Genomic DNA, 12,091 nt, shown 5'->3' on the forward strand with positions numbered 1-12,091 from the left:
CCTATACTGACAAGATCCGTACTGCCATCTAAAGTCAGTAGTTATGAGTTTTACGCTACAAAGCTGTAGAATAAAACTCATAACTAAACTGTCACAAAGTACACTAACACCCATAAACTACCTATTAACCCCTAAACCGAGGCCCTCCCGCATCGCAAACACTAAACTAAAATTATTAACCCCTAATCTGCTGCTCCGGAGATCGCCACAACTTAAAAAATGTATTAACCCCTATGCCGCTGCTCCCCAACATCGTTGCCACTATAATAAAATTATTAACCCCAAAACCACCGCCCTCCTGCATCAAGAACACTATTTAAATATAATTAACCCCTAATCTGCCATCTGCCCACTCCGCCGCTATAATAAACCTATTAACCCCTAAACTTAACGCTAACCCTAATCTAACCCTAACACCCCCTAACTTAAATATAATTAAAATAAATCTAAATAAAACCTACTATTATTACCTAAATAATTCATGTTTAAAACTAAATACAAACATATTGTAGCTATCTTAGGTTTTATTTTACAGGTAAAACTATTAGTTACATAATAGCTATCTTAGGTTTTATTTTTATTTCACAACTAAGTTTGTATTTATTTTAACTAGGTAGACTAGTTAGTAAATAGTTATTAACTATTTAATAACAACCTAGTGAAAATAAATACAAATTTACCTAACCTGAGTTACACTAACACCTAACATTACAATAAACCAACTCCCCCCCCCCCAAAAAAAACCCCTATCTAAATAAACCTAAGCTTCCCATTGCCCTGAAAAGGGCATTTGGATGGGCATTGTCCTTAAAAGGGCATTTAGCTCTTTTACATTGCCCAAAACCCTAAGCTAAAAATAAAACCCACCCAATAAACCCTTAAAAAAAAACTAACACTAACCCCCGACGATCCACTTTACAGTTTTTGAAGACCGGACATCCATCCTCATCCAGGCGGCAGAAGTCCTCATCGAAGCCGGCAGAAGTCTTCATCCAAGCGGGCAGAAGTCTACATCTAGACAGCATCTTCTATCTTCATCCATCCGGCGTGGAGCGAGTCCATCTTCAAGACATCCAGCGCGGAGCATCCTCTTCTTACGATGGTTGCTGAAGAATGAAGTTTCCCTTTAAATTACGTCATCCAAGATGGTGTTCCTTACATTCTGATTGGCTGATAGAATTCTATCAGCCAATAGGAATTAAGTGGGGGAAAATACTATTGGCTGTTGCAATCAGCCAATAGGATTGAGCTTTCATCCTATTGGCTGATCCAAACAGCCAATAGAATTGAGCTCGTATTCTATTGGCTGATTGGAATAGCCAATAGAATGCGAGCTCAATCCTATTGGCTGGAACAGCCAATAGGATTTTCCCCCTTAATTCCATTTGGTTGATAGATTTCTATAAGCCAATTGGAATGTAAGGGACGCCATCTTGGATGCCGTCATTTAAAGGGAAACTTAATTCTTCACCAACCATCGTAAGAAGAGGATGCTCCGTGCCGGATGTCTTGAAGATGGACCCGCTCCCTGCCGTATGGATGAAGACAGAAGATGCCGTCTGGATGAAGACAGAAGATGCCATCTGGATGAAGACTTCTGCCCGCTTGGATGAAGATTTCTGCCGGCTTTGATGAGGACTTCTGCCGCCTGGATGAGGATGGATGTCCGGTCTTCAGAAACGGTAAGTATCATCAGGGGTTAGTGTTTTTTTAAGGGTTTATTGGGTGTGTTTTATTTTTAGCTTAGGGTTAGGCAATGTAAAAGAGCGAAATGCCCTTTTAAGGGCAATGCCCAGCCAAATGCCCTTTTCAGGGCAATGGGGAGCTTAGGTTTATTTTTTTGGGGGGGGTTTGGTTGTGTGGGTGGTGGGTTTTACTGTTGGGGGGTTGTTTGTATTTTTTTTTTACAGGTAAAAGAGCTGATTTCTTTGGGGCAATTTAAGGGCCATTGGCAGTTTAGTGTAGGCTAGGTTTTTTTATTGGGGGGGGGGCTTTTTTATTTTGATAGGGCTATTAGATTAGGAGTAATTTGTTTTTATTTTTGATAATTTCTTTTTTATTTTGTGTAATTTAGTGTTTATTTTTTGTAATTTAGATAATTGTATTTTGTTAATTTAATTGTATTGTAATGTTTAGGTGTTAGAGTAACTCAGGTTAGGTTTTATTTTACAAGTAAATTTGTATTTATTTTAACTAGGTTGTTAGTAAATAGTTAATAACTGTTTACTAACTAGTCTACCTAGTTAAAATAAATACAAACTTACCTGTGAAATAAAAATGACACCTAGGCTAACTACAATGTAACTATTAGTTATATTGTAGCTAGCTTAGGATTTATTTTACATGTAAGTATTTATTTTTAAATAGGAATTATTTAGTTATTATTAGTAAGTTTTATTTCAAATTATTTGATTTATAATCATATATATGTTAAAGTTAGGGGTTGTTAAAGTTAGGGTTACGTTAGGGTTAGGGTTAGACTTAGGGCTAGGGTTACGTTAGGGGTTAATATATTTATTTAGTGTTAGTGATGTGGGAGGCCAGAGGTTTAGGGGTTAATAACTTAAGTATAGTGGCTGCGGAGACATTGGGGGTGGCAGATTAGGGGTTAATAAGTGTAATGTAGGTGTCGGCTGTCGGGGGCGGCAGATTAAGGGTTAATAAGTGTAATGTAGGTGTCGCGATGTCAGGGGCAGCAGATTAGGGGTGTTTAGACTCTGGGTTTATGTTAGGGTGTTAGGTTTAAACATACATTTTTTTTCCCCATATACATCAAAAGGGCTGCGTTACGGAGCTTTACGCTCCGCGATTGCAGGTGTTAGGCTTTTAGCCGGCTCTTCCCATTGATGTCTATGGGGAAATCATGCACGAGCACGTCAAAACACTGCTTGTATTAGGGTGAGGTATGGAGCTCAACGCAAGCATATCGCCCGCACAAGCCAGTTTTTTGCAAACCTGTAATAGCAGCGCTATGAAAGGTCAGCGGTGAAAATAACGTACAAGTTATTAGCAAGCCAGCCATAACGCAAAACTCACAATCTGGCTGACTGTGTCCTTCAGTTATTTGATAGATCAAAATGAAATTGCTTATCCAAACACCCAATTATTTATAAATGAAAATCATGGAAATTGTTAGGGGTGCCTAAACTTTTGCATAGAACTGTATATAGAAATATTTATTTCTGAATAAATAGAACATATTATTCTATGTGCAGTACATTGGAATTTGAAATGTTCATATTTTCATGTCGGGTTAGAGCACATGAGAATATGCGGTTGGATTTACACGAGAGTAAGGTGTTTTTTCCACTTTTTTTCTACATTGACTTCTATGGGGGAATACATGAATGTGCATGCAATATTCTAAGTTTGGCTTTATGCGCTCGTAGGGTTATATATACAAAATTGTTATATATTTTAAAAATATTTATATATATGTATACAAAATATAAAAAAAACCCCACAATTTTCAGAACAAAATGTCTTCTTCAGGCAAAAGTTAGTACATGGGGTCTATTTATCAAGCTCCGAATGGAGCTTGATGCCCCGTGTTTCTGGCGAGTCTTCAGGCTCGCCAGAAACACAAGTTATGAAGCAGCGGTCTAAAGACTGCTGCTCCATAACCTGTCCGCCTGCTCTGAGATGGCGGACAGAATACGATCGGGTTGATTGACACCCCCTGCTGGCGGCCAATTGGCTGTGAATCTGCAGGGGGTGGTATTGTACCAACAGTTCACTAGAACTGCTGGTGCAATGATAAATGCAGACAGCATATGCTGTCGGCATTTATTGATGTGCGGCAGACATGTTTCACTATAGCGGAGCATGTCTGCTCGCACAATGATAAATGGACCCCTTAGTGTGACCTCCCATGGCACTAAGCACATCTTGAACTCCTTTGGAGACTATTTAGTGTAACCTCCCTTGTCACTAAGCACATCTTGAACTCTTTTGGGGAGACTGTCCTGAAGTTTTCTAAAGTAATCTTCAGGTATATTATACCAGGCTTCTTTCAGCACTTCCCAGAGTTCTTCTTTAGATTTAGGTTGTCTTTTATTTATTTCTCTGTCCAGGTGATCCCATACTGCCTCTATAATATTCAGTTCTGGACTCTGTGGAGGGCAGTCCATGACTGTCAGTGTTTTATCAGCTGTTTTTCTCTCCATATATAATTTCACTGCATTAGCAGTGCGCTTGGGATCATGCTGAAAAATAAAACCATTCCCAATCAGGTGCTTTACAGAAGGAAAGGAATGATGAATTAAAACCTTTCTGTACTTTTCAGGTTTCATGATCCCATCAATTAAGACAATATCACTGGCAGAAATGCAGCCCCAAACCAGGACAGACTCTCCACCATGTTTCACTAAAGGCTGCAAGCACTCATTCTTCCATCTCTCTCCAACTCCTCTTCTCAAATATTGTCGACGACTGGACCCAAAGATTTTAAACTTGGATTCGTCACTCCATAATATTCTTTTCCACTGATCTTTATAACAATCTTTGTGAGCTTTAGCATATCTTAGCTTTTTCACTCTGTTTCCCTTTCCAAAAAATGTTGTTTCTTGGCTGCTACCCTTCCACAAAGACCTGATAAAGCTTCTTTGTACTGTAGAAGGGTCAACTTGGCATCCTCTCAAAGAAGCTGCCCGATGTTGAGCCTGGTCCTTGCTGGACTTCTTCCGGTCTCTCAAAGAAAAAACTCTGAGAAATTTCTTATCAGATTTTGAAAGTTTTCTTGGCCTTCCAGCCCTTTTTTTTTTACCTTGACCTCTCCTGATTATTCAAACTTTATTTATAACAGCTTGAATACCACACCTTGAGTATCCAGTTTGTTTGCTGATTTCCATTTGAGAGTGGCCTTGCTGATGCAAAAGTATGATTTTATGTCTGTCAAATTCGTGATCTTTGGCATTTCGAATGGAATAATGTGATTGAAAGTTATTCTTATTAGCAAGTGTCCAATGAATTAAACTGATACAACATGTGTATGTAAAGCTCACACATGTCTTGCCCAAACCTGGTGTAATAGACTTTTTTCACAGCAGTCATTTTGGCATGAAATAGTAGGACAAATACAGGGATTAGCAATGACATTAATTAGGGTTCCATTCCATTTAGGCAGGGCCGGATTTCCCATTAGGCACAGTAGGCATGTGCCTACAGGCTTATTGCAGTGAGGGGCGCCTGCCTATCAGTGTTTCTTAATTTAAAAAATAAAATAAAAATTCTGAAGACATTCATTTTAGTAAGAATTGTGCTGCCAGCAGCTTACAGAGTTGAGTGTTTCATTGGGAATATGTTACAGCAGTCCAGGGAGCCATGAATGAGAGAGGAGCAAAGATTAAAACTAAACCCCTCCCATTTTCGCCAGGCATGTTTACTGTTAAAGTTTAACTTTTATTTTCTGTACTTATGTTGCTTCCCTCACACAGCCAAGCTCCATGCTGATGTGGAGCAGACAATTTTTGTTGAAGGAATGAAGGCTTCAGGACAGGTCAGGTCTGTACAAGGCTTCTAAATGCTGCCTAACAAGCAGAGCACACTTTAATCCCTTGGCTACCAGAGAGGATTACAGTGTATTCACTTGTTAAGTGCTGTATTCCTTTTTTTATAGCCAGGGGGTTAAATTCTGCTTCAGGATGTATGTCAGGATGAGGTGAGGAGGTTATGTGGGACTAGCAGCTCTGCTCTTTATTACAAGCTGCTGATTGTGATTTACAGCCTTTAGGGCATTTTGACAAAGATGTTTGTTGACTGTAAGGCTGTTGCTATAAATGAAGAGCTTGGTTACTAAAGGTTAACTAGCAAAATAAAAATGTGTATGTGTGTAAACCACTCACATGGCATATTTGTGTGTGTGTATATATATATATATATATATATATATATATATGTGTGTGTGTGTGTGTGTGTGTGTATGTACACATACATATATACATACACATCTAATAAAAAAATTGTTAATCTGTTCTTTTATCAAGTGAGTGTGGTATGTTTAATTTTACCCATGAATTTTCTGGATTATTTACTATAGATCTATATACAAATACCACTGTCTGGGTCCTAAAAGTAGAGCTCCTAAATATTCTTTACTGCTTACACATTTGTACACCCCTGGATTACATATAATATACAGCATTCCATTTTGTCCTTTAATATCAACATCATATTATATTTAAATTCAGAACAAAATAAATTTAACATCTGTGTGTATTTGTACCTAAAATATCAGAGTTCACAAGATTTTTTTCATGTAGTGGAAAAAAGACCTACATTTTATATTTTCTTCCACTGACTGCAAAGGTTTTTGATGAGCTTGCATGCTGCTAGTTTTAATATTGCTATTTTTTACCCAAAACTGTGTTTAACTCCAACAAAATGTTAAGCACATAGTCAAAGTCATCTCCAGAAAAGCAATACACTAATGGCTTGTCAGTAAACATGTCCTATGAGCCCATCTGGGTCTGCACAGATGTGTACTGCTGTCTCAGAACTGACACTGACTATGTGCTTAACTCTTTTGCAAGAGGCTAACACACTTCTGTGCAAGCACTAGTGCAATGATAAAATGCCCTAGCAAACTGTCACATTTTATGTACCTTTAAATAGGGTTTTCTTTAGAATATTTTGCATTAAAAGTTTAATATGATTTGTTTTTGTTATACATAATAGGAAATTGTATGGCCATTTGAGTTAAGTGAATATTGATTTTTGGTGTAGCTTCCATTACAACAAATATTGCAATTGGTGTGTGTATTTGTGGATCTCCATAAAAGGGAACATATAATTACCTTAAGCTTTAATGTTTTACATCTAAAATTTATTTTTAGTTGTCCTAAATAATAGGTTTTTGTGCCTACAGGCACCTGAGATGTAAATCCAGCCCTGCATTTAGGTTTACGAGAGCCAGGTTCCTGTGTTTGCTCAAGTGTAAGGGAAGGTCACACTAAATACTTGCCACTCTAGCCTATTAAAGCTGTTTTTCTGTTTTTAATACTGCATTTAAATATTCTGTATTTTCTGGTTATATTATAATAAAGAGACTGAGAAATAATTATATATGGTCATTATACCATTGTTAAAACAACAAATCTAATGGTGGCCTAAGACTTTTGCACAGTATATATAATATACTATATATTAATGTTTACTCCCTATGTCAACATAATCCTTAAGAAAATAAAAATATATAAGAATAAAAATAAGTTGAGTGTGTAAACAACAATATCATATAATGTAGGTAATATTTACATTAGGAATAAGAAGAGAGAGAAAAGGGGGCTAATAGCACTCACCCTACCTATGAAGATATATAATAAAACTAACTTTATTAAATTATATTATAAGTAAAATTCAGAGAAACCTCTGATTACCACACAAAAACACCCTCCCCCACCCTAAAAAGTCTGTGTATCACTCCCCTGTTTCCTGGCCGATAACGGGAAGCGTCGGCTTCAGTTGACAGGAGTGATAACTATGGAATATACAACTAGTTTTATGAATAACAAACGCGTTTCTGCCGTTAACCGGCCTTTCTCAATGTTAATTTTTCCAAATCACACAATGGTTAACATAGAGAAAGGCCGGTTAACGGCAGAAACGCGTTTGTTATTCATAAAACTAGTTGTATATTCCGTAGTTATCACTCCTGTCACCTGAAGCCGACGCTTTTACCGTTATCGGCCAGGAAACAGGGGAGTGATACACAGACTTTTTAGGGGGGGAAGTGTGTTTTTGTGTGGTAATCAGAGGTTTCTCTGAATTTTACTTTTAATATAATTTAATAAAGTTAGTTTTATTATATATCTTCATAGGTAGGGTGAGTGTTATTAGCCCCCTTTTCTCTCTCTTCTTATTCCGAGTATATATTTGAGGGGTAGCACCGGTACCATTAGGTTCCTATTCCTACCTTCTATTCCACATTTAGTAGTGCCAGTAACTTATCTATTGATTATTAATATTTACGTCATAATACAGCTTATACATGTAACCTATAGGTAGTTTTATATAATTTTTTAATACTTTTGGGGCTTACAGGTAGGGAAACTAGTAATTTTTGATAATTTGTTTTTAAAAAAATATTAGTGAAAAAGTTTGGATTTTAGAAAAAGTTTAGATTTTGGAATTCTGGACTCGGGAATTTGTACCTGTACTCCAATTTAAAATTAATTTAATCCTTTTAAAAATTTAGAAAATATTACCATATACTTATATAAAAACATACCTGGCCTATACATCAATTTTATATTTATTTACTTTTTTTGTTTTATGTTTAATCACATTAATATTGTAATTCTGTTCTTTTTTTTCTAGACAAGAAAATGGAGAGAGTTATAAAATACATTAAGTCAGGCCCTGATGCGGTGCTGAATGGAATTTGTGCAGGAACTGTTCTAGTCAGCATTTGGATCTATAAGTCATTTGAATTTACCTGCCCATGTGTTCCTGGATATAATATGCCTTATGGACTATACGTCATGTTTGCCCCACCATTAGTGTTCTTCTTTGTTGGGATCATTGTTAACCAGTATTGTACTATATTGACATTGGAGTATTCTAGACCTGAAGGTAAAAGAGAAAAAAGCAAGGCCATTTTAAGGTACGATTACAGTTAACAATGGAATAAATTATATATATGATTGCAATAAAAACATTAAAAACATTAAATATGGCAAAGGAGTCAATGAGGTTAAGAAAATTAAAACACACATATGCATTCACGTTGTTGAGTCCAAAATAAAATATATTTTTTTGTTCATTAGATTCTATTTGAAAGCTCACTGCCAGGTATTTAAGCATCTTCCCTGCTGACCGACTCTCACTGTGAGCTTTTTTTAAACTTGCAGCAGACCAGCCTTACAGCCAATCAGATCATGTATCAAGCACCTGATTGAGTCTAAGCACATTCTGCTCTGTGAGATGATAAACAAGCAATATGATGGGTCTAGTAGTACTACTGAACATCCATGCCCCATCTTATTTAGCGTTGAAAACAGAGCAGCAGATGTGCACTGTGTTGTGACTCAATGGACAAGTGGTACACTGTTTGACTGGCATTACAAGTTGAAAACAAGGCTCAAATTGAGGGGGTGTTACAAATAGATACATCCACTCAGGGAAGTGCTAAAATATAATTTTAAGGGAGTTTTTTAAAAGAAGGAGGGATAATTATGCATGTATTTAATGCAATGTTGTTGCCATCGTCTTTCAGTAATAGGAAAAAGTTAAATTACTTAAAACCATACAGTATTAAATTTCACTCTAACTTTCTTTCTAATTTTATCTATCTGTCTATCTTTCTATCTATCTATCTATCTATCTATCTATCTATCCATCTATCAGTCTTTAATTCAACTTTATCTTATTTCTAGCTATCTCCTTAAAGGGACAGTCTACTTCAGAATTGGTATTGTTTAAAAATTTAGATAATCTTTTTATTACCCATGCCCTATCTGAATCATCAAAGTTTAAATTTGACTAGACTGTTCCTTTAATGTTTGAGTGTTCCATGTTATAACATTGGTCCAGTGCTTTTTGAGAAAAGTAGATATAAAAAAAGGTATCATTTTCAATATAGCCATATGAGAATTTTAGCCACAGCTACAGCTAAAACTACTATCCTGATCTTTTTGAAATATACTCTAAAGATAGACTACCTGGGGTAGGTTTATATTATATATATAATTAATTAGGTGATTACCTTAGCAGTAGGACTGGAGATCAAAAAAGTGGTGATATTTTTTATGTTGTGAGAAAAACAAAAAACTGTTGAAATTAATGCTGTGAGTAGACGAACCAGATGAAAATAACTTTATCAAAATATGCTCACAATGATGTAAAACCTGTCAACATTGGTTACTTCTATTCAAATGTAACACCTGATACTCTAAAGCTCTCTGGTCTGACGAGATTATCTAAGAAGCCTGTTCAGTACTGCAAAGTCCCTCAAAGAATATTAGAAAAATGAAGCAAAATGTAGCTTGATAGCTTTATATCTTGGTAGGGGACTTCTGGATGGGAAACAGAGAATCAAATATTACAATACAATAAAAAAATAGAAAGTTTTTGCATGATTTCTCTCTGTGTTAGTTACATTTTGATATTCAGGCCCTTATAGAGAGAATGTAATTTCAAGCATATTACACTTGACGTGCATTTTGGTGTTGTATTTCTTTTATAATTGCTACAATTAGAGTCTTGTTAAACATGATTTACCACATACTGATTGCATATCTGCATACTATTCTTGTGGCCGTGCCTAGCTTCTAAATGTCCTGAAAAAGGTTCACTTTATTATAAAAAAACACAATAATCCTCAAGTTCAGATTATTTTGCTGATGTTTAACCCTTTAAGTGTGGATGATGACACGTGATATCATTACACATGAGCAATCGCCTGCTCTATCAAATGGTGTGGGCATACAGTGTAAGCTCCATTAAAACAAATAAAATAGGCTTTTATAATAGACCTAAAGACCCCCCGAAAAATTATTTTATAGTACAGGACCCTTTCTTTAAAATAAAGAACCTACTGTATATAAGTTTTAATAGCCAGGTGATTACTGTGGTAATAGTGATCACATGGCGTATATAAATATGTATTTATTTGAGTAGAGGCTCATAGGAGCCCCTATGTGCGGATGAAAATTATATATCTATACCCAGAGGCCCTTATTTATTTGAGTATACGCTTCTTTTGCATATAGGGTTTATAAGCACACACACAAACACACTTTTGTTTGCAACTATTTTAAAATGTTAATAAAGATGTGCATTTTGTTCTATATTTTTTGTTGTACAATGAAAAATACATAAAATAATTATATAGTTTGAATCTGCTGGGTCTGATGAAAAAATAAATAAATAAATAAATAAATAAATATATATATATATATATATATATATATACTTTATATATATATATACAAAGAATATATATGTGTGTGTGTGGGGGGGGGGGGGGGGAATCTCACTGAAAAAGGACCTATAGTAAGCTTAAATGTGAGCATGATCTATAATCTCCAAAATCCTAAATGAGTCCATAAAATAACAAATAGAAATTCAATAAAGAAAAATGGGGCAAAATTAAACTTTTACAGTTTTCTTTATAACAATTTCTACAAAACACATAGGGGCATATTTATCCAGCTCCGTATGGAGCTTGATGCCCCATGTTTCTGGCGAGCCTTCAGCCTCACCGAAAATAGAAGTCATGAAGCATCGGTATAAAGACCGCTGTCCATAACCTGTCCGCCTGCTCTGAGGCAGCGGACAGAAATCAACCCAATCGAATACGATCGGGTAGATTGACACCGCCTTCTAGCAGCCAATCTGCAGGAGGCAGTATTACACTGCTTGCGCAATGATTAATGCCGACAGCGGCATTTATCGATGATTGGCCGTGAATCTGCAGGGGGCGGCATTGCACCAGCAGTTCACCAGAATTCTTCATATGATCGCCGCCGTACACTGAATAGGAATTCAAGGTACGAGATTAAAAATGGCGTCCCTTGAATTCCTATTGGCTGATTTGAGCCTTCAAATTCAAATCAGCCAATCGGATGCGAACTACTTTAATTCTATTGGCTGATTTGAATAGCCAATAGAATAAGAGCAACTGTAATTCTATTGGCTATTCTAATCAGCCAATAGAATTACAGTAGCTCTTATTTAATAGAATTAAAGTAGCTTGCATCCGATTGGCTGATTTGAATTTGAAGGCTCAAATCAGCCAATAGGAATTCAAGGGACGCCATTTTTAATCGCGTACCTTGAATTCCTATTCAGTGTACGGCGGCGATGGCGATCATATGAAGAGGATCCTCCACGTTCCGGCTCTGGTCTTCAGTTCCAGAGGTCTTCGGTTACAGCATCGCCGATCTTCAGTTCCAGCATCGCCGGTCTTCAGTTCCAGATGGACGGTCTTCAGCTCCGCGGTCATCGGTCTTCAACTCCTCCGCTCTGCGCCGGCTGGATCCTGGAAGAAGAAGAGGTCGCCACCTGGAAGAAGACATCTCCGCCTGGAACAGGACCTTCTCCGCCGGTCTTCAGGAGAGGTAAGGAGCACTTGGGGGTTAGACTTAGGTTT

General features: G+C 36.6%; 1 protein-coding gene across 3 annotated transcripts in view; it reads left to right on the forward strand.

Annotated features, from left to right (window-relative positions):
* Window positions 1–12,091, forward strand: part of LOC128640100 (calcium homeostasis modulator protein 3-like) — a 58,114-nt gene that overhangs the window by 30,009 nt on the left and 16,014 nt on the right. For all 3 annotated transcript variants that reach the window (XM_053692443.1, XM_053692441.1, XM_053692442.1), the window contains one exon: window positions 8,317–8,602. In XM_053692443.1, the coding sequence (XP_053548418.1) occupies window positions 8,325–8,602 (278 nt within the window). In that variant the 5' untranslated portion in view covers window positions 8,317–8,324. The remainder of the gene's footprint in view (window positions 1–8,316; window positions 8,603–12,091) is intronic.

This window comes from Bombina bombina, chromosome 9 (assembly GCF_027579735.1).
Source record: "Bombina bombina isolate aBomBom1 chromosome 9, aBomBom1.pri, whole genome shotgun sequence".
NCBI lineage: Eukaryota > Metazoa > Chordata > Amphibia > Anura > Bombinatoridae > Bombina > Bombina bombina.